The 15854-nt window shown below is 37.6% G+C and overlaps 1 protein-coding gene across 1 annotated transcript; it reads left to right on the forward strand.

Moving 5' to 3' along the window:
- The first annotated feature begins 524 nt into the window (after nucleotides 1–524).
- LOC113056264 (uncharacterized) lies at nucleotides 525–15684 on the forward strand. Its single transcript, XM_026222897.1, has 10 exons — nucleotides 525–1189; nucleotides 4051–4266; nucleotides 8644–8794; nucleotides 9162–9293; nucleotides 12941–13036; nucleotides 13146–13187; nucleotides 13310–13351; nucleotides 13699–13740; nucleotides 13896–14037; nucleotides 14627–15684. The coding sequence occupies exons 3-10, from the start codon at nucleotides 8656–8658 to the stop codon at nucleotides 14733–14735; spliced, it is 744 nt and encodes a 247-aa protein (XP_026078682.1). The 5' UTR covers nucleotides 525–1189; nucleotides 4051–4266; nucleotides 8644–8655; the 3' UTR covers nucleotides 14736–15684.
- The last annotated feature ends 170 nt before the right edge of the window (nucleotides 15685–15854 follow it).

Consider the following 15854-nt stretch of genomic DNA (forward strand, 5'->3'; position numbering starts at 1 on the left):
CTCTTTTACTCAAGAGATGCATAATGTATAGACTACAGTCAAATCATCATAACATTATGAACGGACTATGAATCTTTGCATAGGTGCAAAAATAATTTCCTTAATCAGTATATCAGATTCAGTACTCTGTTATTTAAAAAATAAAAAAAAACATCCTGTATCTATATACTAGTGTTCAAAAGTTTGGGGTCAGTAGAGCTAATACTAGCAAAGATTTGTTAAAGTGACTGTAAAGACATTTATATGCTATTCTTTTGGACATTTCTATTAATCAAAGAACCCTGAAAAAATGCATCAGTTTTCACAAAAATATTATTCAGCACAACTGCACAATGCCATCACTGGAATAAATGACATTTTAAAATTAATTTAAAATTAAAATAAAAAAAGGATCATCTAAACCGTAATATATTACACTATTACTGTATTTTTGAAACATGAAATTGCCTCCGAATTGTTGAATGGTAGTGTATTTTTAAATTGTTTATAATAATGAAATATATGCATAAACCTACAGCAGGTGTTTCCTGAGAGAATATCGCCTGGTTAACACATGGCCACTCCAGAGGTCAGCAGGTTAGATGTCCTTGTTCACCTCTGAATCAAACACATTGAGAGGAAAAGAGAGAGAAAGAGCTTGAATTGAGCCCAATCTCATGCTTCCGCCCTTTCGTTCTCTTTATCACAGCGCTACTGTTCTCTGTGTTTGTATATTTTTCAGGGCGTGACTTGGAAACCGAAACGCTGCCAAGTTAACTGCCGTTAGAATGCATGGTGCCAGCTGAACCTTGGTCTGTGGCGATACTCGTTCTCAGAACCTGAATTTGATCTGTAGTCAAATGTAACATCCCACACCACTCTCGTCTCCATCTTGGCCTCTGAAACGGTCGCCTGCTCTCCGTTCTGTTCCCACATTCGTAAGTTCAGGGCACAATGTTCTGCATAGCAGGGGAGAAGGACAGCGCAGATGTCTTCCTACTAAGTGTGAACATCGTGCTGCATTTTTGTAAAGGAGTGTGCGGCAATGTTTGGGATGAGGAAGAGGAGGGGCCACAGGGGCTTAATGAATCAGAAAAGGTTTGATATCAGATGACTCACACTGCCACTCCAGGAGCCTGTCAGGGGATGTCTGCTACAGTTTGGGCTGGATGAACGAGTGGGCACGAGTCAGCAGGATGTAGTAAGTCAGGTGAGAGATCTGATTGCTGCATTAACACCTACTACAGCCGTTCAGCTCAGTGGCCCTCCTGGAAGCTGCAAGCATGTCCTTTTCCCACGACCTTCCTGTTGGTTTCTTTGCTCAAGGCAGTCAATCCTGGGCACTTTCTTTTAAGCCAAACACTGGAGTTATAATTTTATGTGACTTATTTCTCTGATCCACATATATCATGGTGTTGACTGGCTGGTGGCACAAAAAGAACACACACAGTCACAAGGCCTTCATTAGCCATCCCAATCTGTGATCGCAGATGGGGAGAAAATCAAGTCCATTAAAATGCTGCAATGTTATATTTGTGATTAATTGTTTGCAGAAGAATTTTGTCCCAGTCAAGCTACTTGTTCTGCTAACATTTTCACCAGGCCCACCACACAAAAAAAGAAAAAAACTAATATTTAACTAACAACATTTTTTGAAATCAATGACTGATTGATAGATTTCAGAGATGTCTCTAGGGGTTACCAAGGCTGCATTTATCTGATCAAAAATTCAATAAAAATATATATATTATAAATGAATGAATGAAATAATTTGCTATTATAAAAAATATTATTAAATATTAACTATTTTCTATGTATAATTTTTTTTAAATGTAATTCCTGTTAACTTTCCTGTGAAAGCTGAATTTTCAGCAGCCTTTACTCCAGTCTTCAGTGTCCCATGTCCTTCAAAAATCATACTAATATGATGATTTGGTGCATTTTTTTAATATTATTTTTATCATCATCATCATCATCATCAATGTTGAAAACAGCTGTGTTTTCTGTGGAAACGGGGAAACATTTTTAAGGATTTTTGTAAATCCGTTTCAACAAAATTGCATCTGAAGAAACTAAATTAACACAATGTGTAATAAGTCCCTGAAGCCCACACATCTACATTTGAATGCATAAAAATGGAGGTATAAGGTCAAACAATGCTAACAAAAACTTCAAGCAAGAGGTTCACTATAGTCCTGCAGAAACATTTATGCACACTGAAATCAAAGGTATACATTGTTTTGAATCAATTTATTTATTTATTGGGAAACAAACCCATGACCTTGGCTTTGTTAGTGCCGTGCTCTTCTGCTTGAGCTACAGGAATATGGTTATACTGAATGTCCGCCTGCTAAACACCCATTGGTATGAGTTTGTGTTTGGTCAGACAGGGGTAATGACTGCAAACACAAGCAGATATCTTAACGTCTCTCTGCTTACAGAAGATCTGATTTGTCCGCTCTCTTCCTCCCCCATGTGCACATACGCCCAAGCTCCCTCCTGCTCTGATTTCTGAGGGTCTGGACCGACTCGCTCGCAGCAGATTAAAGCAACGTCACTGACAAATCAGCACAGCTGCCTCACCAGCACTATCTGCAGCGATTCTAGTTTAATCCGCACGGTCTATTCGATTCAAATCAACTGCCTTGTAATAAGCTGTTTTTGTAATCAAATGCAAATTGGATCACAAATAAACTGACCATTATGCTTTTTTAAAGCGAACAGAAACTAATACAGGTCAAAAACAAATATTTAGAGGCATTTGAAGATGTAAAAACCACTGGGTTCACTTCAAATGAGAGTTTGACCAATGACCTAATCCACACCAAGAGTTGCTGTGAGCAACACAATGACTTTATATTTCCTCAGACAAATTAAAGACTGAAGCAACAATATTTGCATAATATGTGTTATGGGGTTTTTGTTTTCTGCTTGGTTGCTCACTGTTTTTGCCCCCTTTGTCCCTCCCACCCCGCTTCATCCCATTGCCTGTTCAAGAACCTCCCCCCATTGATGTCATCATCATCCTAGATCACGTTTGCCACATGTGCCTGCAGCAGAGACTGGATGTCCCAGTCTGTCTGTGACATATTGTGTCTATAGATAGAACAGAGAGAGTTGGAATAAAATGACAAGAGGGAAAAGAGCAAAAGGCAGAGAAACAGAGGATGTGGGGAGGGTGGTAGAAAAGGAGGGAGAAGAGTTAAATGGGGGTTTGTAGTAATGTTGTCCGGTCCTCATTTGTCTCATCATGCGTCACTCATTACTCGCAGCTCAACTCCAGCTGCTTTCTCTCAAACAGGAAGTGGCTCTGAATGTTTCACAGACACGCTCAGTCAACACCAACTGACACATGTTATTAAATAAAATAAAGTACTTTTCTAATATTTTATTATAAGTTAAACCATTAAAAGTCACTAAAATAGACTTTAATTGTACATGAATTTCATTTAGTCCATTTCAACTCGAATTCTTAAAGTTCAAATTGGCTAAATCAGTGACATCAGCGGTCCCGAACCGCTCCTCACACAGCGTCCACTCGGTCACTGTGAAAGCCTGACCTCTAGAGGTGACCGACTGGAAAGGACGAATGAATCTTTTGTTTTAGCCAATTTTTTTCCTATTCTGGAACTCTACTAGTTAGAACTATGGAAAAAAATCCATTGTTATAACTAAAAAATAAACAATTCCACGATGTTGATGATGAATGATCAAACATTCATAAAATATATAATCAAGGAAGTGGTATTTATCTCTGAGCATCATCATATTCCTTTCTGAAACAAACACTAAACATTTACGACACACACACACACACACACACACACCACTTTACAGTCAGAACGTCACCCCTTACTGCAAATTTGATTATGAAAATACATTCAAACCAAGATGGAAATAGTATCTTGGCTTGTTTAGTTCAAACAAACACAAATGGTGAAAGATAGGTGAAAATTATCCGAAGGATTAGGTGCAGTCTACTGTTAAGCTTTCTGAATTTTTTTTTTTTTTTTACAATCATTCTTTTATTCTTTTTTTTTAATGTCATCTCATGCTTTGATTCCCATTCAGACCAATATGAAGAGGAAGGCATAAGAGATTATGGAGACATATTCAAAGACGACTAAATACTCTAAGAAGGAGAACTGCTAAACAAGGACTGCGAGAGGAATAATAAAAAAGGTTGAGTAACCTGATCATTCTCCCAAATTCCTCAGTACTGTCAACATTTCCATTATTGGAGCTGGACTGCGACTCACCGAACAAACAGCATCCTAGTGCCTAGAGGTAATGTGATGTACCCATCATTTAAAGATTATTCGGTGTTTGGTGATGGACAATAATTATTTAAATGGGATGCCTGAAACATTGAAGTAATATGCACAAAATTTTAATGTAATGATGCGCTGAAATGACCTAACATTCATAAACCTATTCATGCTTTCACTCTTTTCATGCATGGATTGCTTAAAACGTAATGCAACTATGGCAGACACTTTCTTTAGGCAAATTTATGAACACAAATTTATATTATTTACTTAACAGAATGCAGGAAAACTATCATTTGAATTTTCATTAGAAAATGTTCTTCTTGAAAGATAAAAAATAATACCTAAAAATCTGTCTGCTGCAGTTGAAATGTCACTGTTTCTGACGTCAATGGCATGCACTGAGACCAGCAGAATGTCAAAAGTCTAAAAATGGCAGCACTGTGTAATAATGTTCCCTGCATTTTGCAAAAGATAATTTAACCAAATATAAAACAACAAAGCATAACGAATACATCTAGAAAAAGTCACATTACGGTTCAAAGGTTTAGACACACATCTATTCATTCTTTATTATTAATATTTGCAACATTTTAGAATAATAGTAATGGCATGAATACTATAACAAAACAATTATGCATTGCCCAAAAAAGACAAATAAATAAATGTTGAAAAAGTTATAAAAATAAAAATAAAATCTATAGGTACATTCATTAGCAGTTTAAATAGTACTGAAGGACCTCACGTTCAGCACTTGTCTGCTTTTATTCATTCTCTGGTCCAAATTGTCCACTTAAAACATGAACTCAATTGTAGTTCTGTAAAGAATTGCTTAAAGTAAATGTATATTTACCTAAAAAAAAATTATAATACAAATTAAGCATTTAAGCAAAATCCTTAAAGGAATAGTTGACCAAAAAATGCACACACATCTGCTTCATGTAAATAACGCACGTAAATAATTGCGCTGCTACTTATATCGACACAAAACTTGCCAGCATGCGTATTCGTTGTTCACATGCAGTGGAAGTGTGCACATGCGTCACGATACTCTCCAAAATGGAGGCAAACCACAAAATTATTTTGGTTTTCTTTGCACACAAAAAGTATTCTTGTAGCTTCGCAAAATTACGTTTGAACTACTGATGTCACATGGACTATTTTACTGATGTCCTTACTATGTTTCTGGACCTTTACTGTGGTAGTACCCTTGCTGACTATGGGAGGGTCAAAGAGCTGTCAGAATGCATCAAAAATATCTTAATTTGTGTTCCGAAGATGAACGAAGGTCTTAAAGGTTTGGAACGATTTGAGGGTGAGTAATTAATGACAGAATTTTGGGTGAACTATCCCTTTGAGATAAAAAGTGTGTCTAAATGTTTGACTTTAAAGGTCTGGAGTTCTGGATCGATTACTCATAAAATGTGGTCTGGTCTTAATTTTACATCACAATTATAGACAAACATAATCTGACTAACATCATCCAATAAATGATGAAGTGATCACAGTGCAGGATATAAATACTCATTGGAGTCAATTTAAATTGTGCATAGATAAGATCCCTGAAGTTGCAAAAACAAAAGAGATATTCTTTATCAAAGTTAAGACTCTGCCACGTCTACATCACGATGTGACAATTTGCATAATGCCGCCCAAATGTTCGCGCAAACAATCAGCTACTGTAAGTATGTTTTGTTATTAGTTTAAGTATTTTCTATTGACTGTTCTAATAAGGAATTTTGCGTGTTGCATGTATGTGTGTGTGAAAGAGAGAGAAAGAGAGAAAGAGATGGTCAAACAGTGGAGTCGACTGTCGACCATCTGTGGCTTGTGTACTGCAAACACATACAAGCTTCATCAATGTGTCTGTCACGTGACTTGGTTCCCTTTTTGGGCTTGAACTAATGGTAACTAAGGACATTATTAACTGTCTTTACATTTATTTTGAAAGATTACGGAAAGGGGTTTTACATTTCTGACGAGTGCTTGCGGTGTTCAGCCAATCACAATGCACTGTTTTTTGAACATTAAAGCATGTCAACATATTCTGTATCCCCAAACACACAAAATAATGATATTTAAAGGGGGGGTGAAATGCTCGTTTTCACTCAGTATCCTGTTAATCTTGAGTACCTATAGAGTAGTACTGCATCCTTCATAACTCCAAAAAGTCTTTAGTTTTATTATATTCATAAGAGAATGATAGTCTGTACCGATTTTTCCTGGAAAAACACGACCAGCTGGAGGCGTGACGTGTGGGCGGAGCTAAAGAATCACGAGCGCCAGTAGGCTTTTGCGTTGGGAGCATGTGGAGGCTGTGACATTACCATGAGGGAAAAACCATCATCCAAAACAAACCATGGCTTACAGTCAGATTCAGACGTTTATTTATGATCCAGAATCAGATCCATAGGCTGAAACTGAACGAGAGCAGCAGCAGCAACGACTCGCTCCGAGCGGGGCTCTAACCCGGGTCTCCAGCATGGGAGGGGACGCACTAACAAGGAGGCAGAGATATTTTAAGCAGTTTTACTCACCGCCTGCGGTTCCAACACACAATCGTGACCCTTTTTCGTTGGGATTGCATCATCCTTAAGAAATGAACAATGCGCAAATCCGTGTCAAACTGGGGCTTGTTTGTAAAACAAGCATCTTCGAAATGCAGGGAACAAACAAAAACACTTGCACAACTCCGTTGATGCTCTGTAAAAATAAACTCCATCCACTGGTCCCTTAATGCTGTTTTTTTTTTTTTTGGTAATCTGTGCAGGGTTGTCTTGCCCTGGCAACCAAAAACACACTTCTTTTGTGACTTTTCGCGACGCTCTCGCTCTGATCAGTGAATGTCTGTTGTGCTCTCAGTGCTTTGCTATACGGGAGCGCGCGCTCTTCCGGCAGATGTGATCTAAGACCCATATAAGGAAATTCCGCTCCATCTAACGTCACACAGAGCCATACTCGAAAAAAACTTTCCGAAACTTGTAACAAACCGGAAGGAGTATTTTTGGAACAGAAATACTCCTTCAAACGTACAACTTAATTTTTGAAACTTTGTCCATGTTTAGCATGGGAATCCAACTCTTTAACAGTGTAAAAAACTCAGTATGCATGAAATAGCATTTCACCCCCCCTTTAAAAAAGCATCAAATGACACCTTTAAGGAGATGAAATTGGAAGTGTGGGTCGCACGGGTGCCTTGCCCTTAAAATCTCTAAGAACACAATCTTGAAAGAGGTGAGCCCTCCAGAAAACTTTACAAACTGCTGCTGAAGTATTTCTTCATGTGTCTACTATCAGAAAAACACTTAACAAGAAACTGCTTAAACAATATTGAAGCATGTCTCATGTTTGCACATCCGGCTTTTTCATAGTTCTTGTGGGACAAAGTTTTGTGGAAATTTAGACAAAAGTTTAACTTTTTGGCAAAATTGCACAACACTGTTTAGAGGAAGAATGTCACTGCAAACCAACTCCAAAACCCCATCCCAACTGAAGAACCGTGGAAGGATCATCAAGGTTTTAAACTGCCTTACTGCTTTAGGGCCAGGTCACTTTGCAATCACCGAAGGAAGAAATAACACATAAGTGCATCAAGACATTTTACAGAAGATTGTCTTTAGATTCATTGGGTGATGCAACAAAATAGTGGCCCAAAGCACACAATTCCTACGTCCTGACCTCAAGCCAAGCTGTGGCATAACCTATAAAGAGGGCTTGAATCTAGCTGGCTACAGCCTAACAATATTAATAAGCTAAATCAGATTTATGAGGGTGGATTGTCCAAAACTGGTCAAAACTTTTGTAAATAGCTTAAAAAATAAAATAAAATCAGGTTTAGCTGCTGTTATTTGTTATTACTTGTTCAAGGTTTCCCTTACTTTCTCCACCCTGCATTGAGAATAACTGTATTCAAATAATGTGTACAACATATACATTATTTTATTTGTTATTAGTTTAGTCAGATTGTGTTGGTCTATAACTATGACTTAAATTAAGGTCAGATCACATTTTCACAGAGTAAGCAATGCAGAATTACAGGTAACTTTTCACTAACCTGTTTATGAGAATTCACAAACTCTTCTTGCGACTAAATCCGCAGATGACTGCACATGAAAATCTGTAGGGCGGTCGCATTTACTGCTCTGTGAAATTTTTGCTGGCGAATTCCATTAATTTCAAAAGGAATCAATGTGATTGGGAGTTTCGCTCATGGGCAAAAAAGTTTACCATGTAGGTTTCGCTCAAGTTGGTGGTGCAAATTTGGGGATCTGACAAACTGTATAGTGTATGAACGTGCATTCCACTACACTATTGATAATGGACAAGGACAACGGACCATTTTGCCAGCGAAATGTGACTGCACCTTTCAAATCAATGAATGTAATTTGTCCTGTAGGGCAGCAGGACTATGACAACAGTGCTGCCACAGGACTCTGAACAGGATGAAGATCCCACAAACCTGTGGAACATCCACTTCAGACGACAACAGCTCCAGAACCGGCTTCAGTTTCTACAGGCGATCCAAAAGAAGAACAACAAAATAGAAGGTAAGGTCTTATTTAAATCTGAAAAAATACAAATCATTTCCCCTTGGTGACTGCTAACTGGTCAGACAAGCTGTTAAAACTTTAGAACTGGCCCCTGGAAAAAATGTTACATTCAGTCCGCCCTGCAGACTTAAGGGCAAGAACAACATTTGATTATTTTACTGCACAATAAAACATGCAAACTATGTAATATAATTACCCCTTTCCTCGTAATACAAAAGGAGCCTGCTACTGAACCAGGAAATGGCCATTCAAATTGCAATGAGTCCACTCTTGGCTGGAATCATTCTGCATGCTTACATTTGACTAGTTAGTACAAACAATGAATTGGTTGTTTTACATATTTTGTTTGTTTGTCTTGTTTTAGAATACCTCGCAAATGAAGAGGGCCCTTCAGAACTGGACAGAATAGAAGAGGAGTTGAAGTTACTGGAGCAAAAAGAGAATGATCTTATTAAGGAAAAAAGCCAGAGTTCGACAACACAGTCCATGGACAAAGGTATGTCTAGATTATAAACATAACAAAACACACTCACACTGAGAGAGAGAGAGAGAGAGAGAGAGCAACAAAGGCACAAACAAAGTTGTGCACAATGTAAAATGTTTTTTTTCTTCATATTTTTTTACTACTTAAATGACATACTCTACATACTTTACATTCATTTAAAAAATTAGGGTCCAGTACATATTTAATTTTACTGGTAATCTTGATGTAAACCTGTCCTGAAAACACATCCCTTTTTACATACACTTGACAAAATTATAAACGCAGCACTTTTGTTTTTTCCCCATTTTTCATGAGCTGGACTCAAAGATCTAAGACTTTTTCTATGTACACAAAAAGGCTATTTCTCTCAAATATTGTTCAGAAATCTGTCTAAATCTGTGTTAGTGAGCACTTCTCCTTAGCCCAAGATAATCCATCCACCTCACAGGTGTGGCATATCAAATGCTGATTAGACAGCATGATTATTGCACAGGTGTGCCTTCGGCTGGCCACAATAAAAGGCCACTCTAAAATGTGCAGTTTTACTGTATTGGGGGGTCCGAAAACCAGTCAGTATGTGGTGTGACCACCATTTGCCTCAAGCAGTGCAAACACATCTCCTTCGCATAGAGTTGATATGGTTGTTGATTGTGACCTGTTGAATGTTGGTCCACTCCTCTTCAATGTCTGTGTGAAGTTGCTGGTTATTGGCAGGAACTGGAACACGCTGTTGTATAAGCTGATCCAGAGCATCCCAAACATGCTCAATGGGTGAAATGTCCGGTGAGTATGCTGGCCATGCAAGAACTGGGATGTTTTCAGCTTTCAGGAATTGTGTACAAATCCTTGCAACATGGGGCCATGCATTATCATGCTGCAACATGAGGTGATGGTCATAGATGAATGCCACAACAATGTGCCTCAGGATCTCTTCACTGTATTTTTGTGCATTTAAAATGCCATCAATAAAATGCACCCATGCTCGTTGTCCAAAACATACGCCTGCCCATACCATAACCCCACCATCACCATGGGCCACTCGATCCACAACGTTGACATCAGCAAACCGCTCACCCACTCGACGCCATACACGCTGTCTGCTATCTGCCCTGTACAGTGAAACTTCTTCTGTGAAGAGAACACCTCTCCAAAGTGCCAGACGCCCACTCAAATCAGTTATGACGACAAACTGCAGTCAGGTCAAGACCCCGATGAGGATGACAAGCATGCAGATGAGGTTCACTGAGACTGTTTCTGACAGTTTGTGCAGTCTTGGGTTATGCAAACCGATTGTTGCAGCAGCTGTCCAGGTGGCTGGTCTCAGATGATATGTGAAGAAGCTGTCTGTGGATGTCTTTGGCTGGTGTGGTTACATGTTGTATGAGGTAGAAGAGGCTGATAACAACGCGAAGGCACCGGATGACCAGTTAAAGCATTTTATATAGACCACAAATATGTTACCTTACATTCTAAGTAAAAGACACCGGCATTCTGGTAGAGATGTAAATGAAGTTGGTGTTGTGAACCCTTGCGCATGCGTAGTAAAAGTATAAACTGTGGGGAAAAGGCATTTTAAACCTTATTTTGGGGTAAAGTCAACTTTTTCAGCGATTTTTATCATATTTTACTGCTGTTTCTATACATTCAGTTTTTATGTCCCGGTGACCAGTGAAAGTGCAGTTCTGAATATTCATTTAGATAAAAGCCTGGTCTTGTTAGGCTGAAAAGGGACTTTGTTAGGCACACCTGTGCAATAATCATGCTGTCTAATAAGCATTTTGATATGCCACACCTCTGATGTGGATGGATTATCTTGGCAAAGGAGAAGTACTCACTAACACAGATTTAGATAGATTTGTGATTAATGTTTGAGAAAAATAGGCCTTACTGTACATAGAAAAAGTCCTAGATCTTTGAGTTCAGGACATGAAAACTGGGGGCAAACACAAAAGTGTTGCGCTTATAAATTTGTTTTGTGTATTATATAAGTATAAAAAAATCAATTTAAATGGTTTACTTAAAAGTAAAATATAACATTTAAATAATCAATTAAAATGTACAGGTGCATCTCAAATTTGAACGTTGTGGAAAAGTTCATTTATTTCAGTAATTCAACTCAAACTGTGAAACTCATGTATTAAATAACTTTAATGCACACAGACTTAAGTAATTTAAGTCTTTGGTTCTTTTAATTGTGATGATTTTGGCTCACATTAAAAAAAAAAAAAAAAAAAAACACCAATTCACCATCTCAACAAATAAGAATATGGTGACATGCCAATCAGTTAATCAAATCAAAACACCTGCAAAGGTTTCCTGAGCCTTCAAAATGGTCTCTCAGTTTGGTTCACTAGGCTACACAATCATGGGAAAGACTGCTGATCTGACAGTTGACAAAGAAGCTGGCTGCTCACAGAGTGCTGTATCCAAGCATGTTAACAGAAAGTTGAGTGGAAGGCCAAATGTGGTTTTGTCAAGATAAATCCATTCACAAGGAATGGACTGAGGCCGGGGTCAAGGCATACAGACATGTCAAGGAATTTGGCTACAGTTGTCGTATTCCTCTTGTTAAGTCACTCCTGAACCACAGACAACATCAGAGGCATCTTACCTGGGCTAGGGAGAAGAAGAACTGGACTGTTGCCCAGTGGGACAAAGTCCTTTTTCAGACGAGAGCAAGTTTTGTATTTGATTTGGAAACCAAGGTCCTAGAGTCTGGAGGAAGGATGGAGAAGCTCATAGCCCAAGTTGCTTGAAGTTCAGTGTTAAGTTTTCACAGTCTGTGATGATTTGGGGTGCAATGTCATCTGCTGGTGTTGGTCCATTGTGTTTTTTGAAAACCAAAGTCACTGCACCCGTTTACCAAGAAATTTTGGAGCATTTCATGCTTCCTTCTGCTGACCAGCTTTTTGAAGATGCTGATTTCATTTTCCAGCAGGATTTGGCACCTGCCAAAAGCCCCAAAAGTTGGTTAAATGTCCATGGTGTTGATGTGCTTGACTGGCCTGAACCCCAGAGAGAATCTACGGGGTATTGTCAAGAGGAAGATGAGAAACAAGAGACAAAAAAATGCAGATGAGCTGAAGGCCACTGTCAAAGAAACCTGGGCTTCCATACCACCCCAGCAGTGCCACAAGCTGATCACCTCCATGCCATGCCGAATTGAGGCAATATATAAAGAAAAAGGAGCACCTACCAAGTATTGAGTACATGTACAATTAATGAAAATACTTTCAAGAAGGCTAACAATTCACTAAAAAGTTTTTTTTTTTAATTGATCTTATGAAGTATTTTAATTTGATGAGATTTGTGAATTGGTAGGTTTTTGTTAAATATCATCAGAATTAAGAGAATGAAAGACTTCAACTACTTCATTCTGAGTGCATTGAATTTATTTAATACGAGTTTCACAATTTGAGTTGAATTACTGAAATAAATTAAATTTTCCACAACATTCTAATTTGAGATGAACCTGTAATTTATTGTAATTAACATAAAAAAATGCCTCCTGATAAAAAGTTTTAACTTGTTGTCTCTTCTTTTGATTGAGTACACAAAACGCATTGTTTTGCAACACTGTAGCTTTTATGGAACATCTTTAGTAAGAAGTATGCAAATATATCATTGATTAATCTTGTATGATATACTCTTCATGACAGATCCAATCCAAGCTCCAATCCAAGGACTCTACATTCTCCCAGTGTCTTCTACAGAAACTAAATATCCTGTCTTTGCTCTGCAAGAGGAAAACACAGGTGAAATAATAGTGATGTATCCATCTCAAAATATCAAAATATCTTCATCTCAAATTGAAAAGCTCCAATCCAGAGACTATACAATACATTCTCCATATTTCTCAAACAGAAACGGTATCCCCTACCATTGCTCAGAAAGAAGAAAACATAGGTAAAATAAATAGTCATGTTGCAAATTCAACAATGATTATCTTGTATGATATACTCTCCATCTCAAATTGAAAAGCTCCAATCCAGAGACTATACAATACATTCTCCATATTTCTCTTACAGAAACTGTTTCACCTACCATTGCTCAGAAAGAAGAAAACATAGGTAAAATGGTTGCACTTTATTTTACAGTACGTGTACTTCCATGTACTTATAGTGTACTTACAGTGTATTTATCTAAGAAAGTTCTGGTAACACAAGGTAACTACATGGGGTAGGGTTAGGTTTAAGGGTAGGTTCAGGGTTAGTACCTAGTTATTACATAGTTATTGTAATTACTATAATAAGTACCTAGTATGAACATGAGGAACAGGACTGTAAAATAAAGTGCTACCGGTAAAATTATAGTCATGTTGCAAATGTAACACTGATTATCTTGTATGATATACTCTCCATCTCAAATTAAAAAGCTCCAATCCAGAGACAAATCATTCTCCATATTTCTCTAACAGAAACTGTATCTCCAACCATTGCTCAGAAAGAGAAAAACACAGGTAAAATAATATAATTAGGTTGCATTACATATGATACTTGCTCACAACTGACAAGTTGCAGGGTAAAAACCCACAGACATATATCAAGTTTAAAAATGCCATAGAAACATTTAGCATGTTATGAATAAACAGATGAACGTGTCTTGCCTTCCCAGAGACTCTAGTAAGCCTGGACGATGTCAGCATGTCCCCTGCCAAAGTGAAGTGCCCTTCTTGCCTTAAGATTGTCACCACTGAGATCGACTATAAACTGGGCAGCAATGCTTTCGTCTTTTGTTGTCTCTTATCTGTGGTAGGGTAAGTATTCTATAGTGAATAATCAATCATTAAATGATTTCTGAGCAACACACACACACAAGTGGTCTGAAATAAATTTGAATTTTTGGATAACCACACAGTTTTGGGGACAACGGATTTAAATAAACAACAACAAAAAAAACAGACAATTCTCACTAAAGAAATTCACATGAGCTTAGAAAGACAGTAAACGAAGAAGGAACTTTCATTTGTTGCTGAATGAATCATTGCTTTGAAAGAAACAATTCGATGAATGATTCAGTGATTCACTCACACAGCAACTTGTCAACACCTACTAGTGTATCCGTGAGTACGTTTACAAGGACAACTTAGGTTTCAATCGGAATTAAATAACACAGACAAACAGTCCAACAAAAACCCCATTGCTAAATATTTGCACTTTTGTTGGGAAATATCTGAATCGAACAGTTCGCTCAGCTAATCAGATTCAAAACCCAGAACTGTTGTATTAATGGTCACATGAACATATCGTATTAAGTTTCTCTCTGTATATGAATTTGCTAAACAGGCGATTAGCCTACTTAAAAAAGCAGACATTTACATTGTCATCCTGTTGTTTCTGGGATAGGTGTCTGGCTGGATGTTGCCTGGTCCCCTTCTGTATGAATCGCTTCAAAGATGTCGTCCACAGGTGTCCATCCTGCCACAAAGATATCTGTTTGGTTAATAGGATTTGAAGCAAAAAGTAATACGGTTAATAATCTGTAACATCATGACTGTGAAAACTTCCAGAAGACCTTGAAGCCGAGCACAGGACATGGTCAAAAGGGATTTGTATCTCTTTGCTGGGGAAGTCAATATGTAGACTTTCAGATGTGGCAAAACTATATGTACAAATGAATTCAACTAGCAATTAATAACGGTCTAAGGGGATCTAATGTGCTACACTAATATTGTGCTAGTGGCTAACATTCATTTGTATGAACCACTTCCAATAGGCTTTTAGGGTGATAGAATCATAGTAATGACTTGTAGTGGAAGAAGTACACATCATGTACTACTGGCTCATTTTGAGTGTGACATGACCAAATCATTGGTTTGGACTCACTCTGACCAGACTGAATCAGAGTTGTTAACATTTGGATCAGTTTAATTCACAATTGACTCATTCAGTGCGCACTGAATTAAATGGTTCACTGAAAAGAATCAATTCATTCACCAAATGACCATCACTATCACATCTTGGAGTGGTTCACTATTTTTTCATTATAAAATAACATGTTTATCTAAAGTATAGTGCAGTGCATGTAAGAAAATTGAGAAATAGTACTTATAGTAGGCTTACTATGTCATACATAAAGATACTCATTTTCATATGAAGGTTTCTTGGTAAATAAAAAAAAAAAAGTGTGGACAGTAACATTGGTTTGAATAACAATCGGGTCCCTTGAAACAAAACTTGTTTATCATTGCAACATCTACAGTAAAATTAACTGATATCCAAATTTCCAGGTTTGAGTGACATTTGTGATTCTATGAATGCAATACTTCTTTGCATTCATGTAACAGTTAGATAACCTGAAGAACTGTTATAAGAGGAATGCTGTATCAAATGTCACTATGAAAACAATGGATTTATTTTTGTACTTGAAACTTTATCATGGGAAACCCTAAGATGACCCTAAACTATGTATAATATTAGATATTCAGAATAAAAAAAACATGGTTCCAGTAACTCTTATGACCGAAATAAACAAAAGCAGACACAGTTTTGAATGTCATTCCTCTGGTATATTTAAGAGACTCCTAAAACATCCTCTACGACAGTATTTTCACAATACATCGATTTTCATTGA

This window comes from Carassius auratus, chromosome 37 (genome assembly GCF_003368295.1).
Source record: "Carassius auratus strain Wakin chromosome 37, ASM336829v1, whole genome shotgun sequence".
Lineage (NCBI taxonomy): Eukaryota > Metazoa > Chordata > Actinopteri > Cypriniformes > Cyprinidae > Carassius > Carassius auratus.

Coding starts and splice junctions, on each gene's coding strand:
- LOC113056264 (XM_026222897.1), top strand. CDS start 8,656: ATGACAACAGTGCTGCCACAGGACTCTGAACAGGATGAAGATCCCACA. Junction 13,741..13,895: donor TCAGAAAGAGAAAAACACAG/GTAAAATAATAT, acceptor TTGCCTTCCCAG/AGACTCTAGTAAGCCTGGAC. Junction 14,038..14,626: donor TGTCTCTTATCTGTGGTAGG/GTAAGTATTCTA, acceptor TTTCTGGGATAG/GTGTCTGGCTGGATGTTGCC.